This window comes from Gopherus flavomarginatus, chromosome 4 (assembly GCF_025201925.1).
Source record: "Gopherus flavomarginatus isolate rGopFla2 chromosome 4, rGopFla2.mat.asm, whole genome shotgun sequence".
Taxonomy (NCBI): Eukaryota; Metazoa; Chordata; order Testudines; family Testudinidae; genus Gopherus; species Gopherus flavomarginatus.
Window position 1 is genome coordinate 36686070 of NC_066620.1, and position 23768 is coordinate 36709837.

A 23768-nucleotide genomic window follows, 5' to 3' on the forward strand; every position below is an offset into this window, starting at 1 on the left:
ATGCAGCTTTTAATCCCTGGAAGCTGTTTCTGTTCATTTCAAGGGGGCAGGAGGGGGGTAACTGCAAAACTCACTGTCTGGAATTCCCACCAACCCCAGCGCAGCTGCAGTTAAGACACTGCAGCGTAGACACTTTCTACAGACCTAAAGAGGTCTTCCCCTCGCAGTAAATCCACACCCAGCTGCGTGATGTAGGTTGACATAAGTACTGCAGGGGGCATGGCACGTTTCACAGTGAGGTATCTAGATCAACCTAAGTTCAATGCCTAGGCGAGGCCCACGTGGGACACAAAAGCTGTCGGCCTCGCACACCCGACCCAACCAGCCTGACTCTCTGGGAAGAGACGGCAGGAACTCCTGCCATAGCAACTGCGGCGGGGAGCGAGCCGCAATGCAGTCACGGAGGGCCCAGCCGGTCCCGCTCTGCCTGTGCTACGACCTCCCCAAACCCCGCTCTGCCGCCCTCCCTGGAACCACTGTAGCCTCTAAGCCCCGCCCCCCGGGCGGTGCAGTGGGAGGGCGTCGCTTCTAGCCCAGACTGTGCATGTCCGAAGTGACGCATTGCAGGTACGAACCCGCCAATCAGCGCCATCCTTCTCTAGTTCATTGACTCAGATACACTTTCCTAAATGTTCCTCCGCCATGAAAAGTAGCACCACGCTCGCTCTTGCTCCCGTCGTTCCTCCAAGAGGAACCCTCCCGCTCTCCCGTGTCCGACGCTTTCCTCCGCCGGGGCCTGGGGACAGTGCGGATACAGATTCGAGATGGGGGCAGGGATTGTAGCTAGGAGAGCGGAGGGCCGGATCTCGTTTTCACTTCACCGACGGGGGTGTGGTGCGGAGTGATCTTGGGGAGTGAGGAGGTTTATGAGGCTCTGCTGGGCAGCGGGTTGGGCTCAGTGTGACTGTGAGGCGAGCCGCAGAGTGGCTGGTTAGGGAGTGGTTAGCTACAGCGTTTTGAGCTAGTACACCCCCACTGCCAGCCGAGCCACCATGGTGAGTGCGTGAGGATGGGGTGGGCTGTGTCCCGGTCCGCGGGGAGAAGCGGGCTCGCCGGGCTGCGGCGTGTGGGGCGGGGGCAGAGCGAGGGGGTGGCGGGGCAGTACTGGGGTCTGTGTGTGGGCGCGAGCCGACTCGCGCGCGCGGCCCGGCCTTCCCGCCCCGACCGGGTGGCGCCGGTGCGGATTCAAAATTCAAACTGTCAGTTCAGTTGGCGGGGGAGGGGGGGCACATAACGGTTTCTCGTGGAAAGAGGCCCCTGGAGGGTGGGGCAGCCGGCAGCGGTGGCACTAGCCGCGTCTCGCTCCCCTGGAGCTTGTGTGGCCGGGCTTGCGGGGGGCCGGCCCCGAGCGCCTGCGGCGCATCGCGGAGCCCTGCGGCTCGCCGCGGCGCTGGGAGGGGCTGGCTCGCCGCGCCATCTGTCCCCAGGCTGGGGCAGGGCTCCGGGGCGGGCTCGCCTGGCGGCCCTCGCGCCGAGGGCCTCTTCAGCAGGAATTTTCTCTCTCACCGTAGCGAAGGGTTTTCACTGCGTTTCGGTGGGTGACGGCTTCCACCTAGGCTCTTCTCTGGGCGGCTGTAGGGTTACTGGTCTCCTAGCACACGAGCCCAACCAGATCTGTTCGTTTCGCGTGTCCCGGAGAAGCTCGGGGCGAGTGTCCTGAGTAGTCACAGTAGCTGTTGTGATGTGTCCAGGAAGAAGTACTTTGCCCAGTTGTAAAAATCAGTACTAGTAAGTGCCTGTTACTGCTTGTCTCAGTAAAGGAAAACTAGGTTTACAGTGCAAATGAGTCCCTTTTATTTCAGCAGCTGTTTTCAGAGAGTATCGGCCTGATTTTTAAGCCAACCCCTAAAATAGGGTGCTGGCTAAAATGTAACGCTAGTATCCCCTTTTGGTGGGGGAAGATGCTAGTTTAACAAGACTGCAGATTCTGCCACTACTCTAAATGAGCTGGATAAATACCAGAACAAATACTGTATATCGGAAATAGGTTTTCAATATAGCAATGAAAGAATTTCATGCTTGCTTTATCTTGCTACTGTCTGTTTTTTCTACCAAACCAAAATTGGATTAGCTTGCAAGAGTCAAGCAAATTCTTAATATAGAGATGGGTGTGACCAGGGTCCATGGTGGCATCTTCAGTATGGCTGTGGTCAGTACCAACAGACCAAACTTGGTTAAGCTTGTAAATGAGTATTACAGAAAATTGAATGTACTAAACAACGCATAATGCTTTGCTCGCAAGTCAAGCTATGACAACACATACATAATTACATACAAATCCAGCATCTTGTTGCTGATTCTGTGCTTCCTAGCAGCATGACCATGTCAGCACTGGTTATAGTTAACAGGTGTTTCACCTAAATGCTAGGTTCTGGAATACAATGCCATCTGTTTCTGTGGCTTGCTTCACTTTTTTCTGATTTGGCTCCTCCACTGCCTACTGTGGAACTAGCTTAAAACTGTTGAAGTCTGCACAGGATAGCTAGTTCTCTTGTGTAGCTATTGATAGGAATAGTCAAAAGGCTACCTCTAGGGGGTGCATACGCTGTTCTGGAGTTGCAGTATATAACTAGTACTGTAGGTCTTTGCTTTAAGCTCTCCAGTTGCTGTTTTAATCACCTCACTACAGAGAGGTTGCTTAACTGCAGCTCCAATACTGAGTGCCTAACAGAAAAGATTTAATCTAATGATACCGGAAATTAGCTTGTAAACTTGGAACAAAACTTTAAGGAAACAACATATTTGAGGGTGCATTGAAATATATTAGAAAAGTTGGTTTTTGATTGCAAACAAAATCATCCCCATGTCACACAGATCAGCTTAAGCAATGATATTCTTTAAAAGATATTTTAGAAGAAAAGTCAGAGGTGGAGGAGGCCTTTGGGCAGAACTTGACTTATGTTACCAGTGGTGGCTAGGAAACTAACTTTGCAGAGTGGTCAGATCATACCTTCAGAAAAACTGATGGGTAAATAGATGTTCCTGTAGCAAGGTGTGAATAACCTAAGGTCTGTATATACTGGCCTCAGTGCATAGTGAGCACTGGGAAGTTTCCTAAGGCGACTGTGGCAGTGGATTATTTCTGTAGCTGCTGCTCCAGCTTCAGAGCTGAAGACATAACTTCTGCTGTATGCCTCTCAGCTGTATTGGCTGGAATGACTGGTGGGGACTGATGGCAGTGATTGCTGACTACACCTTCAGTTGCTGTTTTACAGTGGTCCCTGCAGAGCTGGGCTCTTCCATAGATGGTGTTTTAGTCCTGTCCCACCCCCAGTGCAATTCTGTTGCACTGTTTTACTTTCTGTGACTCTTATCTAAGGCTTCAATAGACTGTTTCCCACTTATCCTGCTTGTGCCAGTATTTGAAGTGGCAAGTTTTGGAATAAATGTTCTGGCTAGTGACCTATTAGATGATTTGCATGGGTCACTTTCAGAGGCAGGAAATACTTGGGAATATTAAAATAAGGGAGAGGGAAACACTCAACAAATGAGCTGGACATGTAAACAGTATATAGGATTTAGAAACTCCCCAGATACTGACTTGTTCTTTACTAGTGAGTGACATGTTCACTACTTAACCTGTTTGTGGAGTATTTAGTGGGTATAAATCATCTAACAGAAGCATGGTACATCTGCTCCAGTCTGAGCTATAAATGTAACTGGGAAGGTATTGCTTGTTTTGTAGTGATGTGCTTTGAATGACAAACTGAGGCAGATAGCTATAATTTTGCAAGGATGTTTTCTATGGACTTGACTGGCACTACAGTATTGCACTAGAGTTTGAAAATATGCCATGTAAGAATTGGATGACTGTCTGAATCTGTCCAAATTTTGTCTAATACACTTTGTTTTAAAAAGAAAACCACCTAATGTTGAGCCTGTATAGCTTTTTGCTTCTGTAGCTAGAGAAGCTCACAAAATAGTGTATGTCAGTTACTCTGCCAGACTGAGGTGGTGTGACTTGATTCAGTGCTGTGGAATGAGCCTCAGGGAACTTAATGGATGCAATGAACAGCTATTTTTGATTTTTCTGTGGTCATTACTGCATCATCCATTTACTTTGTAGGCCACTCCCCCTCTTAAATCTGTGTATCATAGCCCAATTTTCCTGAAGTGCTGGGCAAATTCTGAATATTCCATTTAATTATTATTCATGAAATTATTATAACCGCTGTTGTGGTTTTTTCCACAAAGTCATGCTTCAGAATAAAAATTTGAATACATGAAACTTTCCTATTTTCCTTGCTGTAAATTACCTATTTAATTCATTCATTCTTTTTCCATCAATAGATGGATTGGGTGATTCCCTGGACAAAGATCTTTGTTCTCATAAGTGAAATGAGTTTGAGAATAATGGCAACATTAAACTGTAATGTCATGCAGTAGTCCTCCCATTTCTTAGTTTTTAAACTAGCCTTGAAAGACTAGTCTGATCAACATCACTTAATGAGTGCAGGGCTTCGGAGCTGTGCTCTGATTCCACTCCAGCTCCGGGCAAAAACCTGCTGCTCTGTGCTCCAGCTCCAGGGTCTGCTCCAAGGCCCTGAATGAGTGATCACAAGAAAAATTGGGATAAGAGAATCAGTGCTGAAATCTCAATTTTTACACAAGCCTGTTAAGTTCCCTGTAAGCTGCATGGCTGCACAGTAGCATTCTTAGGGCTGGGAACTCACCTGGGGTCCTGCTGAGGGAGGGGTGACCTGGGCCCAATGGAGTCTAGCCCCAACCTCCTGCAGCTGAGGCTGCCTGACACCAACTCTGCTGCAGCTAGGTCTGGACCCAGCTGCAGCCCAGACCCACTCGGGAGGGGTGCCTGTTCTGCAGCCCCAGCCCCGTGGCAGGGAGAGGTGCCGCCTCCTCTCCCCCTCTCAGCCTAGGTGCTGCTGCAGGGAGTCCTCTCTCCTTGCCAGAGCACCCTCCTGCACCTCAAACCCCTTATCCCCAGAGCCCACTCCCCCAGCTGGAGCCTTCACACCTCAGCCCTGAGCCCCCTCCCACACGATATGAATTTTGTTACATGTACCAATATGAAGGTGATGTCACACACCACCTCCATTGGTGCACATAACAAAATTCATTCCACACATGGGTGGGAAAAATTAGAGGTAACACTGCAAGCCTGCCACATCAGTAAGTGTTTGGAGTAGCTGAAGATTATTAGGTTAATCTGTCAATGGAATTTTAAGGAATCTTTCTAGAAATTTACCCATTAAAGTTATAACAGCACAACCTCAGCTGAATGCTGATAATAAATGTCTGAAGCTTATTTAAAGGTCACATAGACTTGAAAATCAGAGACTCTTACTAAACTCCTAATACTGTTGCATTCTTTCAAAAGGGGAACTTAATTAAAATTGACTTTAATGACTGTCCTTGCTGCCGGCTCCAATACTAAAACTAATAGAAGGCTTATAGGTACGCATCTTTAAACTGTATTGCAGAATGGGTTGAGTTGCCTAAGTCAAAGTATTAAAATACAAAATTTAAGACTGATGTTTTAATCCAACTTGTCAGATAAAAATCTGGTAACTATTTGAATATAAATATATCATTAGTAACTTTCAGTACAAGCTGGTTATTTGATCACCCAGCATTTTATACAGGAATCTTTCAATGGACACCAAGATAACTTGTTTTGGGAAATGTTTTATTTTAGTGATGACTTGATTCTCTTCAAAATACACATTAGTCTGCTTCTGAACCTAGCATGGAACTTAGAACAATGGAGAGACTTTACCTATTAAATTAATAGAGGCTAAATTCCTAGGTCTTCACTACGGATAATACTGATATACCTGTAAACATGGTCTAGAGGGGGCATGATGGCTCAGGAATCTAGTAATTGGATGTAGGCTCTTACCTAGGTTAACTGCTCCTGTATTCAGCGCTGTTCAGTATTTGGTCGTTACTAGCTGGCACTTTAACAACCTAGGAAATAAGCTGATGACTAGTCCTGTTGTAGTCAAGATACGTATTGTAATTTGTTAACCACGGACTATTTTTTTGAACCAGCTCTGTAGCTTTAGGACTAAGCTGAAACACTGAAATGCAATAAGCACTGAGGCTCAAGTACCTAAATACTCATTTGCAAAAGCATATTCACTTGTGAATCTGTTCTTGTGTGGCTGGAATATAACATTATTTTTTCTGTTACAGGCTGATCAACTGACAGAAGAGCAGATTGCAGGTGAGTTCTGAGATGCTATACTAACAAAAAAAACACCACACTTGGAGTTTCACTGAATTGATTTGATCTTGGTTCATGTGGCAAGTCATAATTCATGAGTTAAATATCTAAACAGGTGCTGGAATTAGGGGTGCTGCCACACACCCTAGCTTGAAGTGGTTTCCATTATATACAGGATTTACAGTTTGGTTCAATGGCTCTCGGCAACCGCACTATACAAATTGTTCAAGCATCCTGTTTCTGAATATAGAAAATACAAACAAAGTTACTGTCTTTAGTTTGGAAGTGGAACTTAGGCTTGGCTTTCCCTTCAGATAATATTGGATAAAAATCAGTTGTCTAATTTTGAGATTCTGAATAATTCTCTCCTTTAAAACAGTTCAGACCTCATAATATTTAATTAATTATGGGGAAGCCTGTTCTTTCAGTCCTATTTTGCATTGTTAAATTAGGCCTATTTTGTGACAGCCTCAATATAATTAGAGTACCATGTTGGTTAATTGTTATAAAGCTTTAAATATTTCTTTGGCTCAGTACTTACTAACTGTTCCTTTTACATTTTACAAAATCATTAATGTTAACTTCAGTGTCAGTGAAGGTATGTACATCTCTTAAAGTAAAGCACTAGGTATGATTCATCCTGAAAGGTGCCTATTTTGTGTAACCAAGCTTTGTCAGTGCTTATTGTAATATCAAATACAAGATCTCATGAACTCTGAGAATTCTGCTTATTACTAATTGTTTAACTGGTCTTATTTGCCTTCTACTTGTTGCTCATTTGCAAATTCAAGATAGCATAAGCACTAATTTTAACTTGCTTTTTGCATAATATTTTAATTGGGGAAGCTACACTATTATGCAAAAAGCAAGAGCTATTACATATGGAGACTTCTTGCTAAAAGCTGTTACTCTTGAAGTGAGTGTGGGTCTAAGAATTTCGAAAGTATGGTCCAGGCACTAAGTTTTCCCCACATCCTAAGATAAACATTGACTACTTGCTTGTGGATGGGGTGGCAGGTGGCTTTAATGATTGCTGCTTTTGCAGGAGATGAACTAACTCAGACTTCACTTAGTCTTAAGTCTTCGCCTGTTACTACATTGGGTTATCTAGCTATACAGAATACAGATCTTGTTAAAATGGTTGAGTTTGAGTGGGGCATACTGTTTCAGTAGTTCCTGATAAATCCTGAAGTACTTTCCTGCTATTGAAAGTATATCTAAATAGCATTAGAATTAGAGGTAAAGATGTTAGTGTTCAAAATAAACATTGAAGTCTAATCTTAACTGAGTCCTGCTACCCATGTTTAAGATTGCTCCTAAGCATTAATTCCATATTCAGAAAAATTAAATTTTAGATGCATGTAACCCCTTTCCTAGCACAGTTTATATTCTCAAACCTTTGGGTATCCTCTCTCAGCATTTGTTTTGAGCACAATTCTGAAACTGGAGAGGAATGGGACAGTGTGTTTATGGTGAAGTCTGAAAACTCTTGCTAATATTTGGAAGTTAAACTGACTTATGGACTCCAGAAATCAAAGTCTAAGGTTTAGTTAATACTTGTAGAATAGATACCATGGCAGTAAGACCAATCTAATTCAGCATCAGGTCTTTATAGATAGCTGCTTACATCTTTCAATTTATAAGGTTTTATAGCTAAAGATTAGTGACGTGTTTGACAACAGATGATCAAAACTTGTCTACTGGTTGCTTAAATGATTGTTAGTGGTCCTCTTACAGGCTGTAGTAGTAGTCTTTGTAGTGGTGACCTCTGCAAGGACACAGGGAAGTTCAATATCTGACACTGTTTCAGAAATAATGCAGATGTTGACAGCCTTGTGTTGATTTGATTGGACAGCAATAACTGCCTGGTGGCTTTGAAATCCAAAAGTGGGGGGAAAAGGACAGCTTGATACCTACATATTGGAGTAGAGTTTGAGAAATAAGTCAATTATGGCCTTGACATGATTGTCTAAGGTTCTGTTATGCCAGTCATAATGTCAAATTACTGATTCTGTAATGCATATAAAACACTTAAATAACCCATCTAGTTTACATCACTTTGCCAAGTTTGATTATGGATGCAATGTCAGTGTTTAGGATCTTTCCATCATTTGATATCTAGTTTCATCCTAAAAAGTCACATTTGACTTCCTTGAAATGGACTAACTTTGAAAATTCTGTCTTCTGAAAGAGTACACTTTTTTTAGTGTGGTGTTTTGTGCATTTGATAGCTCTTTTACAGTCCATAATATGGGGGAAATATGGTACTATTGGTATTTTCATGACACTACAGCATTCATTTTGTAAATGTACTTGATGCAAGAAAAGACTCTTTACATGGGCATGAGATCCTCAAACAGTTGTGGAAAAGCCAGTACAGGTTTTCAAGCTTCTCCATTTGGCTAATCTGTACATAAGTCTAAGCACATTGCTAGATCCTGAGAGAGTAAAATTTCTTGGAGATCTTCTCAAGGAAGAGAATGCGCAGCCTGGAAATAAAAACTGGATTGAAATTGTGGTCCTAACACTTCAATTTTGTTTCCTAAAACTTTACATCTGGAATGCACTCTGAATGTATGGTATACAACTAGTAACTGCATTGTGTAGTAAATGTACTTGGGTTCTTCAAACAGTGTCACTTATGTGAAGTGACTTGGTGGCAGCTTATTGAACAAAGTCTTCATCTGTGTCAGACTATGACAACTGGTGTATATACCAGGTGGCTTGAGACCCAAAAATACTAATGTTGAGACTTGAATTTGTCTTTGGAAGATTGATCCCTCTTAGACGTTAACTTTTCTTATTTTTGGTAGTGATGCCCACATTTTAATCCTGAAGTCCTAGTGATACGTAGAAGAGCCTAACTCTTCAGAAGCCATGTCTACACTACACAGCTTTTAGCGACATGGCTATGTCGCTACAGCCATGCCACTAAAAGTTATGCAGTGTAGCCACTCTTGGCTCTCCTGCCAACAGAAAACTTCCACCCCTGGCAGGCAGTGTATACCTTGTTGGCAGGAGAGTGCTCCTGCTGACAACATGCAGTTCACACAGGCGCTTGTCACCCCAGAACTTTTTTGTCTTTTGGGGGAGGGGAAGTTCAACACCTCTGAAAGACAATTGCCTGTGTAGACATAGCCTTAATGGCAGAGGTTAGTCTCTCAGTGATGTAGAGAACACTTGAAACCTTTTCATGGCTGTTTAGAAAAGATACTTGTTTTATTAAAGCAGCTGAAGTCAAAACTCTTAACAGTTCTGCCAACTGTGAACTGCTTGGTGGAGCCATGTGGTCTTAACTTATGCTGAAGTTACTGCCTGGTACTACAAGTTACCTTTCTGCTTCATAGAGGATATGTAGATTGAACTACTAGCCTATACAGGTACACAGCCTTGTTCAATGAGGATGAGGAAGAGATCAGCAAGAATTGTTCCCAGTGTTTCTGCCACTAACTTCTGGAAGTAGTTGGTTTGCCTGTCTAGCGTACCACTTCTGAGTGGGTGAGCCAAGAAAGATAGCTCCCAATCTGGGAAGGAGATATTGGGGACCAGATCAACCAAGGGACTTGGGACTTAAAACACTTAGACAATCAAAGAAACAACACTGAGGTCCATAAAGCCTGAGTTTCAGATGCTGAGGCTTCCCTCTACAATTATTGGGAGGCTGGGGGGGAGAGGTGCCTTAGAACAGGCATTAAAAGGCAGCAAAGTTGGTGGAGAGCTGCCTGAGCTATCTAGTGGTAGATGAGGGATGTATTCTAAGCCCTATTCTTCTCTTGGAGATGGACATATAAATTTGGGCTGCAATTTGCAGGAGGCATCTCTTTGCTAATGAAGATGAAAGCGAACTAGATGTCTTAACTCCCCACAACCATCAGAGAAAGTGGTAGAGGTGCCCACCTTCTTTTTTAGGCCCATAGCTAGAACATTGACCTGATATGTGGGAGATCAGATTCTATTACCCTTTCAGGCAGAAAGATTGGAGGTTGGTCAGATTTTTGCATGGTACTTGCTGCAGTAGGCAGCTTCTGAGCATGCCTACTTGATTAGGCCCTGCATGCAGGAGCTAGTTATCTGGACACCTAGAGGGAGGCAGCAGTGCACATGCTCAGTCAAACACAAATCCCCTAGGGAACTCTGAGCCTAAGAACTTAGTGAGTTTAGACACCTACAGTTTGGTTGGGAGTCTTATGGAGCCTAAAACAAGGAATCAGGCACCTGAATACCTTGTGGATCAGTGTGTGCCTCCATTAGTGGAGGAGACTGCTCTTTCCTCCAGTAAGAGGACAAGGTACTAGTTCATCTGAGATGATGATTAGGCATTGGCTCAGGAAGCTGTTGTAACAAACTAGCTGATTTGCTACTTTAAGTATTGGTCCACAAATAATTGGACAGTTGACTAGTCAAATATTGGTCAAACATTGTCAAATGGTCAAAGTTTAAATCACTATTTCTTAGAATAGTAACAGAGCAAGACTTTATGATCTGCAATAGGCTTATTAAGCCTAATTACAAATAAATGACTTAACTGAGTTCCTTTTTCATAGAAAATGAAAGACAATGAAGTGAAGATCTTAAATGAGAATTGTTACGTTCTTTAGTATTGTTAGGTTCATATTTATGTATTAACATTCAAAATCGAAGTTACAAAAGAGAAATGATACAAACATTTTAAAATGACTAAGTTTTATGCTAGGTAGGAAGTTGTGCAGCTTTTCAAGAAGACTGATAGCTGTGCAGCTTTTCTCTGTTGGGGAGGAGGCTTAAGGTTGGTCTGCACTAAATTTAGATTGACTTAGCTATATTGCTCAGTGGTGTGATGTCCACACTCTTAAGTGATATAAGTTAAGTCTCTGTGTGGACAGCACTAGGTCAAAAAAATTCTTCCATTAACCTACCTATGGCCTCAGATGCACTACCTACATCAGTGGGAGAACCGCTCCTGCTGGTGTAGGTAGTGTCTACACCAGTGGTCTCAACTTTTGAGGGTAATGCCCCTTTCTCCTATTTCCCCCCTTTTTGGGGGGAGGCTAGAAGCAGGCTGAGGTAGGGAATGCAGTAGGGCATCTAGGGGCCAGAGCTGCAGGTGGGCCGCAGTTGGTGCTGGTGGCGGTGGAACTCTGGGTGGGCCACAGTGGGGACTTGCTGCCAGACCACTGGCTGAGTGCAGAGCTGCACCAAAGCTGGAGACACCTGGTGTGGAGCCAGGAGCAGAGCTAAAGGTGGGGCAGGGCTGGGTGGTGCTCCTTGGCCTGCCACACTCCCCTGAATGTTCCTCTGCACCCACCTAGAGGGGCACATCTCACAGTTGGGGGACCTCTGGTGTATACTGAAGCACTATAGCACCTCAGCTGCACTGTTATAGCATTTGAAGTGTAGATAGGCCCTTTGTGATTGTAAACCCTTTCCACTCCCTTGAGTTAAGGTCTGTATGTTTGTCTAGTTTAAATTGCAAGATCTTCAGGGTAGGAACTGTCTTAACTTGTTTATGTGCTTTGTAAACGGCTATGTACATTGTATATATTTGGATGCCAGGCCCACATGCATTGTGTGGGTTGAATCTATTAGAACAATCAAGATACTTAACTTTCAGTTCATCATTTTCCAACATGTCATTAGCATGTAGTGAAATGAGAGATCAGGACACTTAAATCAGCTTGCTAACAGATTGCATCATGGTGCCATCCAAAGCACAGGCCACTTCCTACATCAGGGCATTCTTGCTGGAATATCTGACTGGTCAGTTGACCAGCTTGCTAAGCCTACTTTCTGTTTGGGGGAAGACTGAGGAAGTGATAGCAAAATACTGTATGTGGTCAACACATGGAGAATCTTAGCTTCTTTAACTGATCCAGGCTAGAAACATGACTGGCTATGGTAGACTGTTGACCAAGAGATGAGAGCATCAATATAGCTGAGTTCAGTCTCTCTCACTTATCAGCTGTTCTTATACTGTTAAACACAAGAGATTGGCTATCTTTGCCAGTGTCAGAGTGGCCCTGGAATGCCTGCAATTTGAGTATGAAGATGATCCTACTGGGTGGTTGCTGTGGGTACCACAAGGCTTGAAAGGCTCTACCATACTCATGTGCTACAGTGCTCTAATGTGTAGGTGTCCCTCTGTGCCATTTTTAGACCACAAATGGCTTGCTTCAGTGTCAGACTGGCACCGGAGTCTAGATGAGTTCACTTGGATTAGTGTTAATGTGGATATAATCCATTACCATTATCCTCCATGCAGCTAATCTAATAGAAAATGACCAAGGACATAACATACACCTCTACCCCAATATAACACTGTCCTCGGGAGCGAAAAAATCTTAGCATGTTATAGGTCAAACCATGTTATATCGAACTTGCTTTGATCCACTGCAGAGTGCAGCCCTGCCCCCCACCCTCAGAGCACCACCTTACCCTGTTCGAATTCGTGTTATATCGTTCAGGATAGAGGGGTACTGACTTCCTGATGAAGTCTGACTTTTATTACTCAAGTAGATCCCAGTATTGCCAACCCAGATAGTCAAATCCTGACACATGATTTTTGTGACCCTGAGTCAGGCTCAAAGATCATGGTTATGTAAAAATAATAGATTTGGTATTCTTTTTATTTGCCTTCTTTCTGATCCATCAGGATGCACTGGAGTCACATTTTGAAACTTTCTCCACAGCCACAAGGGCTAGAAAGTTACATTTTTCTTAAGAGGGCTGACATTATCAAATATCCACTTTGTGTTCCTTAAAGCCCCAGCTCTTGGAGTAATCATGAGACCCATGGCAAAATCATGAATTGGCAATGTGAGGTCCACAGGTGCCTCCAGAAGTCACAGTAGCTGTATTGGCCACGAATGTGTTTTCATGTATGAGACTTGGCCAGGAGTCTGTCTTCTCTCTGATGCAGCTCTTGTCAGTTAGCTGTGGCTTTGTCACCTCCAAATTGACCTATTGCAATGTCCTTTACTTGAGGCTACTCCTGAAGACCATTTGGAAACTTCAGCTGGTACAGAATATTGTTGCCCACTTAGCACTGTTTTCCTTTAGTTTTATATACCTTTGCTCTATAAAGGGATTACACTGGCTTCAAATACATCTCATTGTGATACAGCAATAGTTGTGTCAACACTGGAATTTACTCTCCCCACCACTGATCCACAGGACCCTGAATATGTGTTAAAGCCTATTTCCTAGACGCTCACTGTTGTAATGGAGGTGGGAGTATCCCTTTTCACAGGGAATGACTGACTTTACTGTAACTCTTGTGAGCATGCTAACTGGTATCTGCATGTAAAATAAATGTAGAGTTGCAAATTGGTGATGTAGTGCAGTGGTTTTCAGCCAGGGGTCCAGGGTCCCCTGGTGGGCTGCAAACAGGTTTCAGGGGGTCCACCAAGCAGGGTCAGTGTTAGATTCACTGGAGCCCAGGGCAGAAAGCCAAAGCCCTGCCATGCAGTGCTGAAGCCTGGGGTTGAAGTTGAAGCCTGAGCAACAGCTTTGTAGCCTGTTGTAAAACTAGGCAAATATCTAAATGAATTGAACCCCTCTGGAAGACCTTTGCATACATGTACCCCTGGTTGAGAACTACTGCCTTGGGATATTCAGCATACAACATGAATCTTAAGGCTTATCTACGCTGGCAATTTACAGTGCTGCAACTTTCTCACTCAAGGGTGAGACACCCCCATCCCCTGCTGAGCCCAGCAAGTTTCAGTGCTGTAAAGCACCAGTGTAAACAGTGCAGCAGTGCTGGGAGCTATGCCCCTCATGGAGGTGGGTGTGGGTTTTTTGAGAGCACTGTCTCTCTCCCAGTGCTGTGCTACGACCACACAAGCCACTTTAAAGCGCTGCAACGTTGCCAGTGTAGACTAGCCCATAGTCATCTAAGTAGGTGACAACACAACTTACTGCGAATACTGCAAGTGGATGAGTATTAGTGAGAACTGTCTTTTGGAATACTTACTGTTGAGAAACTCAGGAAAAATCCACGCCCCTGAATGACACTGTTAAACTGACCTAATGCCCGTTGTGAACAGCACTTGCTTGACTCTGAACTTCCCTGTTGACCTAGCTACTGCCTCAGGAGGGTGTGGGGCTGCCTGCTGCTTAGTTAGCAGAATTTTCAGAATATTTGTCATTAAGGCTCAAACCAGCTTCATGAAGAAAATTTAAATTAGTACTCAAACCTTAAGTTTAAATTGGGTTACTGTTGCCAAATGCAGGTGTTTTTGATATGGACTCAAACTGCTTCATTACTGGATTGTACAGCCAAACAATGCTTCTTGTACAGTAACTCCCTACTTAACATCCTCTTAACTTTGTTTCGATGGAGCAGAGACGTACCATTACTGAACATGCTCGTTTAAAGTTGTGCAGTGCTCCACTGTAATGTTGTTTGGCCACCTGCTTTGTCCATGGCTGATAGCCCCCTATCAGCTCCCCTACACCCCCACCCCAGTGCCTCCTGCCTGCGGATCAGTGTCTTCCCCCTGCTCACCTTGCCTCCTGCTGCAGCAATCAGCTGGTTTGTGGCATTCAGGAGGCAGGGGAGGGAGCAGGGAGGCTGCATGCTGCACCCTCACTCCTTCCCCAGCCTCCTGAATACTGCAAGATAGACAGGAGGCAAGGGGAAAAAAATCAGCTATGGCAGACACTGATCCATGGGATCCGCCAGCAGGCGAGAGGCACTGGGGGGGTGGCATAGGGGGGCTTGTCAGCCTGTTTAATACCTGTATTGTGTTGCTTGTTTAAAATGTGTATAATGTCTCTTGTCTGCCCCTACCCCAAAATGGAACCCAACACCCCATCCTTTCCGTTCATTCTTACGGGGAAATTGGAGTCACTTAATATTTTGCTTAGTCACATTTTTCAGGACCGTAACTACAATGTTAAGTGAGGAGTTACTGTACTAACCTTAACTGGGGAATGTAGTTGGTATTTGGGAGTACTAGCAGGTGTTTACATCTCTGGTACAGTAGATAGCTGTGAGGCACTCATATCTCTAAACTGATCCTTAATCACAACTTTTTAGGGCTGTGAAGGCTTACTTTGAGCAGTGCTAGAACTGAAACAGATACCTCCTGGAAATGCTCACAATTGCACTTAACCACCTAAGTGGATTGATTACTATTTCTAGTGAAGAATAAAGTGCAACTGAGCCCTCAAGTTGAGCTGTAACTATTCTACAATTGTACAAGAGCCAAATACTTCTGATTTTTTTCACTTAAGGATAAAAGGTGGTTGTTCAAAGGCTAGGATATTGTGACAGAACTATCTGTAACTGCCTACTTTAGTAATGTACAAAGTGCTAGTGATTCATCTACAGTAGTATATGAAAAGGCTGCTGATGAAGTCTCAGTCTCTTTTGTTCCAAGTAGAGTGACCAGATTTTTATAGGGACAGTCCTGATTTTTGGGTCTTTTTCTTATATAGGCTCCTATCACCCCCCCAATCCAGATTTTTCACGTTTGCTGTCTGGTCACCCTAGTTCCAAGTCTATTGTATTTTCAGATGTTCCTGTGGTTTAGTGATTTGTGATTATCAGCACCTAAAGTCTTTAAACATGGCCTTGCTTGGTTAAGTTTGGCAATTGGGTCAACTGTCAGTTGACCATCTGTTTGACCAAAATCAAATGTTAAATATTCCAGCAAGAATGTCCTGATATATGTGGCCATGTTCCTTTTGATTGCATTATGATGCATTTTCATTTTTAGAATATTTAATTGGTTTGCATTGAGTTAAAACTCTTGACTTGATTTTGAGTTAGAGCCTCAAGCGTCTCATAAGAGATGGCTTGAACCTGCTACTTTTAAGTATCTTATGTAACAGGATTTACCAGTTAAAATCAAGCTACATGTTTACTTGCAAAACTTCTGCAAGTGGACTCAAATGGTTTTATTCACTTCAAGCATGCTTCCTTTAGATCAGCAGAAGTAGCCAATTTCTGGATGGCTCTACTTTAAATTCTCTAAGATGGGGTATAGAATACACTAATACTAGGGCTAATCAAAACAAATTTGGAAAACTGACTCACTTCCATAAAAACTGTTTAATTTTGACTATTACTAGTTCTAATAGTAAACTTTAATCTATTTCTATCATCAAAAGGTTAGCCAAATAGGCACATTTCTTAAACACAACTCCTTCAGTTGGGGAGAATGCTCACTAGGTACTGATAGGTGGCCTCCATTTTTATGCATGAAAGAGGATTGAATTACATTTAAGGTTTCCAGTTCTAGGTGAAGTTCACTCCAGCAAATATTTAAGAGCTTTTCTCAGACTCACTATGCTCTACTTCAAACTTTAATTGAATTGTTCTGTAGGTAAGCCTGGTAAACCCAAAGACTGCTGAGAGATTTTTCTGCTCCTGGGAGAATTCTGTACCACTGCACATACACAGAATTTGTCCCCCACAGATTTCTTTGCTTCCCTGCAGAGAGGCACACATCACTCCTCAGCTGTGGAGGGATCACTGTACCGGGAGCTGCTCCCCCATCCACCCAATGCTTGTGCATCCAAACCCCCTCATACCCAGACCCTCCTGCAGAGCCTCACTCTGCTGGATCCAGAATCCCCCCCAAACCCCATGAATCCCATTCCCCCTGTACGTGGACTACCCCAATGAGCCATCTGCACCTGGATCCCCAGCCAGCTTCATCTGGATCCCTACCCCATTCCCCCAGCATCTGGGCCACCACACTGAGCCCTAACTATCTTTACTGGACTCCCCTGCAGCATCTCATTAACATTGCACCCAGAACCCCCAACAAGCCCCTGTGCAACCAGATGGCCCCACACCTGGGTTCCCCACTGAGCTGTCTGCACCCAGCTAGCTCCACACAGAACCCTCTCAACCCACACCTGGATTCCCACACACACTAAGCCCCTTCACATTTGGACCCTGCCAGGCAGAGTGAGCCTGCCTGTTTGCACCTGGCATGGAGGGGCAGGGCCCTGGGATGTTTCTGGGGCAGGCCTGGTCCTTGTTCTATCAGCATTGGGTGCAGCATCACTGCTGAGTCTGTGCCCAGAGGGGAGCTGCAGATTGATCTTGCACCTCTGTGCAACCAGAGGCCTGTGCTTTCCAGTCCAATGCTGGAGCCTCCACATTTGACACAATTTGCAGAATTTCATTTTTTGGCACAGAATGCCCTCAAGTAACTTTTTCCTTCAAAGCAAGGGCTCTATATTCAATATATTGTAGAAAACTAAATTCAGTTCCTGAAATAACCAATAATCTGTTATCTCAAACAAGAAACATTAAGTGTTTATAATTACAGGTGATACATTTTTAGACTTTTTGATTATTAAAACCAACTTAAGTTGAAATAACTAATCTCTTGTCTTGTCAAACAGAATTCAAAGAAGCCTTTTCACTATTTGACAAGGATGGTGATGGTACTATAACAACAAAGGAATTGGGGACAGTGATGAGGTCACTTGGTCAAAACCCAACAGAAGCTGAGTTACAGGATATGATCAACGAAGTAGATGCTGATGGTAAGCTTTCTAAAAAGCAATATGAAAATAAGTTTCTTAAATGTGTTATTAATAACAGAATTCTCTTGCAGGCAATGGCACAATTGACTTTCCAGAATTTCTGACAATGATGGCAAGAAAAATGAAAGATACAGACAGTGAAGAAGAAATTAGAGAAGCATTCCGTGTGTTTGATAAGGTACTAAAGTATCATATAAGGTTTGCAAGTTAGTTGAGGGACTGAACAGATTCCAAATAACTGTTACCACTAAATCCCAAATGACTGACTAGTCTAGAAATACTTTATACAGTAGTAAGGTCATACCTAGTCATTACTGCCACTGTTGGACTTTGGATGATCCTCTCATGTAACAAATGGAAGGCATGGAAATATTTTAGGTTCTAGTCAGTGGGAAACTACTTCTCCTCCTATTTGGGGTGGTTGTGAAATCTTAATAAACCTCATTGGGAGGCATGTTACAACACTTAATGTACATGTGGAGATCCCTTTCAGGAGTTTCACGCAGTAGACAACTTTCAGGAGATATTTCAGTAAGTCACTTGAGTGCCTATCTAAACAGTCAACATTTGTTAAAGCTGGAAATACAGCTTCCATAAATTTACAGGCTCTCAGCAGTACTAAACATTTTGGCTGCAAGATGTATTCAAATGCACTAAAAGCTGCTTACATTCAAACAATGGCTTGTTCCTCATACTTACAAATATACAATATCAAAGTGTGGTTGAGAACTGCAACAGCTTACTGCATGTACATAATTGTTAGAGGAAATACCAAACCAGATGACTTAAATTTTCTTGAATGGTATAGCTGATATGATATGCATATTAAGTCAGTTGTACAGTTAAGTAAATGCAGAGCCAATAACTTATAAATTACTGAGATACTACTGAAAACAAATTTGACATGGTCACTTGCCCTCTGGAAGTGATGTGATGGGAAGAGCCATAGCAACTCTTCTATTCTAGAGGAGCTCCTAAATGTTGTCCAGAAGTACTGCAGGTAGAGTAATTTCAGAGGTTATTTGGTTAACGCTGAAATTCTCTTTAAATGGTTTTAAACTTGTTTCTTTAGGATGGAAATGGATATATTAGTGCTGCAGAACTTCGCCATGTGATGACAAATCTTGGAGAGAAGCTAACAGATGAAGAAGTTGATGAGATGATTAGGGAAGCAGACATTGATGGTGATGGTCAAGTAAACTATGAAGGTAAATTTCCCTAGAAACAATGGATTCTTGTTTTCTGGTCTGAGGAGTTACTTGGTGGGTAAGGATGACATGAAGTGTTCAGCTGAAGCTTCATTCAGCTACACCAGATTACAAGAATTTACGTTTATGTGGGAAATGTCTCAATGTAGGGATTTTATGGAGAAGGATACTTAACTATATATTTTGTACAGTTTAAATCACTCCACTCCTCAAATAGCTTCATAAGTGATTCTTTGACTCCCAATTATAGATACCAGTTCATAACTGATTTTGCTTCTAGAGATGAAGGATGGCAGTGGAACTGTTATACAGACCAGTTAAATTCGGGTGGCTAATGCAGTGTTATAAAATCCTTCCCAAAACTAACTCAACCAGAACCAGTAGCTCCTTCCAGTACAACGTTGTGCCAAATGAGGAGATGAGTTTAACTATTGGTTGTACATGTATTGTGTTTCAGCTCTGCCCCAATTAAAGCTATTAATCTTGAAAACCATACTAGGAAATGTAGTCTGAAGTCTGTCAAGAGTTAAATCTTAGACTAACTTTGCTGGTGTAAGAATTATTTCAGGAGAAAATCCCTTAAATCCAGTAGTCTAAAGAACTCTAGACTTAACAAATAAAGTATTTAATATGAAATAGTACAGCAGTGATCTACTTATACCAAGTTTGTGTTCCTTACTCACTGGTATTCCTTACTCACTGGTATCCTAAGACTTTGTTTAAATCCATGAACTTTTTAAATGTGAGTTTTTGATCACATCTGTTCATAGTGCCAAAGGGCTACTCTTGTTTGGAATGAAGCTGGATGGTGTCAAAATTTCATTTTATCCTTGGGAAGTGTACATATTTTGAGGACCCTAGTTGATCTCATGTCCACAGATAATTTCTAGCTCAACTCTAGGGCAGCCAAGGGAGTCTCTATGGATACCTTAAAAAGGAATCAAATCCTTCAACTGTAACAGTCATTAATATTTTTAATCAGCTAAGATTACACACCTTTCTGTATATCTTAAACTTTTAAGTTTTGGCTTTTGGAGTGAGAAGCCATTTAATTAGACTTGCTGTTTAATGGGAACAAAGTTTCTTCTCCAATTGATATTGCAGTAAGAGGGTAAGCAAACAACCATTTAGACTTCTAGCAATTAGTTGCTTGTTTCTATAACTCTGTACACTATCAATCCTATATATAGCCAACTTTCATTTTGACAGTCTAGCACTGGTCCCTATGTTCTCTACATCTGAGACCTTTTTCAAAGAAAAGGTTCCACTTTTTCCTGAAGCAAAAAGGCAGATTTAGAGGGCAACTAACATTAAGCACACTTTAATGGCCAAGACCAAATAAATCATGTTTCACTGCATACATAAAATATAGACCCTGAAAGCTCTATTTTAGTAGTTTTTCTTTCCCCGTATGAATGGCTAGTCCCCTACCTTGAAGCTGAAGCAGGGAAATTACCCCTGAGTATGAAGAAAGCACATACAATTAGGGACTGAGATCCTGTTCCACCTCTCCTGCCATTCTTCCCTCCCCTAACAAAAGAGAAATGTGCTGCTCATTTGAGAGAGCAGGTCCCCTTTCTTCCAGCAGTCTTTGTGGCTCCTCCCTGTGCTGCTCAGTGGCTAGTCAGTGCCTCCAAGAGCATGCCAGTTAATGTCTTCAGATGCCCTCAAACTCCACCCCATCAGCATGTTCATCCCTAGGTCAATGAAACCCAGATTCATAGATTCTAAATTCAGGAGGGACTATTGTGGTGGTGTAATCTGACCTCTGTGTAACACATGCCATAGAAATTCCCCAAAATAATTCCTGGAGCGCATTTTTAAGAAAAGCATTCAATCTGGATTTAAAAATTCAGTGATGGATTGTCCATGACTTTTACTGTCAAAAATATGCACCTTATTTCCAGTATGAATTTCTCCAATGTCAACTTTCAGCCATTGGATCATGTTACATCTTTCTCTGCTGTAATGGGGGAACAAAATAGTTAATAGGCTCTTGAGGTAGATATTTAGACTGTAATCAAGTCACCCCTAAACCATCAACTGCTTCATTGGTTCATAGTGCAGCCTCTTCTGTGCAACCACAATAAACAAGTTAGTTATTTCAATTTTGTATTTCATGGTAGTTCGCTTTCCATCTCCTATGAAAGTGACTGGTAATGCAGCCTTTCCCCAGTAGTCAAAGCAGGTCAGGTAAAATAGTAAAAGGAAGGGCAACAGTACTGTACAGAGTGGAAGTCTCTTCAAAGCAGACAAATATCTGCAGCTGCTAAGCATTTGCTAAAGATATGTCAAACCTTCTGAAAACTTTATGGCCTTCTAGGGGTCTGCTGGAAACACTATTTCCTAACTCTGGTATGAGGTGTAAGATAAGGCCCCAAAACATGAGACTCAGTACCACAAATGTTCCTTATGTTTCATGGGACAAGCTGACCCCCCCGTAAGTTTAGAACTAAAACTCCAGCAAATTACATGCTCATATGCAGGTCATAGGGTTCTTCTGAAATAGAGTGCTGGAGAAGATAGCATAATTTCAAACACCTTCCTGCAAGAGGCATCTCAGACATTCACTAGCACAGTAGCTCTGTAAATATACTAATCCTTACCATTTGTAGTGAGGGAGATTCCCTTCTGTTCTGAGCCTCTAAGAATTTAATTTGTAAGATACTAATACAACTTTCTTTTCCTTTGCAGAGTTTGTACAAATGATGACAGCAAAGTGAAGATTGTACAGAATGTGTTAAATTTCTTGTACAAAATTGTTTATTTGCCTTCTCTGTTTGTAACTTATCTGTAAAAGGTTTTTCCCTTACTGTCAAAAGAATATGCATGTATAGTAATTAGAATTCCATTCATCCATGTTTTTCTCCCTTTATCTTATTGTCATTGTTCTGATAATTTTTTGGAAAATTGATCAAAGTAACAAATGTTGCATGTGGCTTACTCTGGATATTTAAGCCCTTCTGCACATCTAAAGTTAGTTGGAGTTGATCAAATGAGGGAACATCTTGGTTATGCCTGTTAAAGTAGCTTTCTTTAGGAAACTTAGCATGTTGAAATGTGGAGCCTTAACTCTGCGTGGACTATTGATAGTTAACAATATGAAACTTAAAAGTTGCACTATTGCAAAACGGGTGTATTATCCAGGTACTCGTACACTCTTTTTTTGTACTACTGGTCCTGTACCGGAAAAACATTTTCTCCTATTACTATGCTTTTTAAACTTTGTTTAGCCACTTATTTTCAAAAGAATCTGCTTATGGCACAATTTGCCTCAAATCCATTCCAAGTTGTATATTTGTTTTCCAATAAAAAAAATTTCAACTTACCTATATTGTTTGTGTATCCGTGTATTATTTATGGTATTAGACCAGCAACTCTACAATGAGATTAACAGCCTCAGCATGCAGGCCATGATTTGCTTGTAGTGGATTAGATAGTTGTTAAAATGGCGTGTAAAAAATGCTCAGAACTAGTGTCTTGGGAAAGTGGCCATTTTTATCATGTTAATCCTAAATTTGGAGAAACTATTCTAGTTAGTTCTGTGACTTACTGCAATATTTTGTCTGGAAGGTTGGAACTTTTATAAAACCTGTTACTATGGTCTGACTCCCTGTCCATCAGAAGCCTTTCTGCTGTCAAACATGATGAATCTGTAGTTGACCTACTTAAAATTGTTTGCTTTTCTTGAGACTGATGGGACTTAGTAATTACTTTGAGTATTGACTAGTCTCAAGATCTTATCAAAAAAACTCCAGAGCATGTGCTTGTAAATACTTTAGGGTTATGACTTAGAAACTCTTTTAAATATCTGGCTTTAGATTAAGTCTAAAGTCCTGTTTTACAGATTGGCCATGATTGTGGATTTATAGCCAGTAGCAAAGTTGAGGTATGTTGCAAGTAAGTGGGACACGAGAAAATTCATCTCCATTTGATAAGGACTAATTTAATGGAACCCTGAAGCTTACATGTACCACAAAACTGAAGGCACCATGTAGCTGTACTGTCAGCTGCATCATTGTCCACTTGGAACAGCAGTAACAGGGGGGGGGGGGGGGAGGTTTCATGCCAAAGGGGCAGGAGTAATAGCTGAGGGTCCTGTTCACTCAGTACTCCCACCATCTGGACAGGTGGACATAGTCTTGGAACAACACCTCAGGAAAAAACAATAGTGCTTACACATTGCCATGCTTGTTGGCAGACTGAAGAGCTGATGGAGTAGGATGGGTGTGGGGGACAAATGCATAACCTGTTAAAGCTTAAAAATTAGTGCCTTTTTCCTTTCCATTTCACATCTTAGATTTGTGTAACATTAACAGGCATGATTACCTAAAACCAATGTAATTTAGATAGTTTACTCGTGAATGGCTGTTGTGTAGGAAGTGTGTACATATCCTGAAAGAGCTTGAAACAAGGCCAGTGAACTAAATTATTAAGGGTACTGATGGACTAACTGAAGCAGCATGCTTAAAAACCTCCTCTAGGACTTTCTCAATAAACTGGGTGTTGCTACAAACATAGTTAAACTGGCACCAGAGCTACCCATGACTGAGTGGTGGTGGGAGACTCCTCCAGCGCAAGCGCATGAGTCTCATGTAAATCCAGCATCAGCTTTCAACATCCACACTAAGCTAAATAGCTCTCCATCTGGCTTAAGCATCTATTCAAGAAAGGAAGGCTTGTCCAGTGATTAGGGCTCACCATCATTAGACTTGGATACCTATGATGAATTCCCTGCTCTGCTGCAGATCTGACACGCCTTGGACAAACAACTTAAGCCCAGATCCTCAGTCTTTAAAATTTCAGTGAGCTAAGGGCCTAAATCCTTTTGAGCATCCTGGCCTTAATCTGTGCCTCCATTTCCCATCATAAAATGGTGGTAATAG

General features: G+C 42.3%; 1 protein-coding gene across 1 annotated transcript; it reads left to right on the top strand.

The window, feature by feature from the left end:
• The first annotated feature begins 876 nt into the window (after window positions 1-876).
• CALM2 (calmodulin 2) lies at window positions 877-22210 on the top strand. Its single transcript, XM_050951965.1, has 6 exons — window positions 877-995; window positions 6157-6187; window positions 17531-17674; window positions 17746-17852; window positions 18747-18882; window positions 21577-22210. Exons 1-6 carry the CDS (start codon window positions 993-995, stop codon window positions 21603-21605), a joined length of 450 nt encoding a protein of 149 aa, XP_050807922.1. The 5' UTR covers window positions 877-992; the 3' UTR covers window positions 21606-22210.
• Window positions 22211-23768: the final 1558 nt, after the last annotated feature.

Excerpts from the sequence above, each read along its gene's own strand:
- CALM2 (XM_050951965.1), top strand. Across the intron at positions 17,853-18,746 it reads CATTCCGTGTGTTTGATAAG|GATGGAAATGGATATATTAG; the intron begins GTACTAAAGTAT and ends TTGTTTCTTTAG. Across the intron at positions 18,883-21,576 it reads TGGTCAAGTAAACTATGAAG|AGTTTGTACAAATGATGACA; the intron begins GTAAATTTCCCT and ends TTTCCTTTGCAG.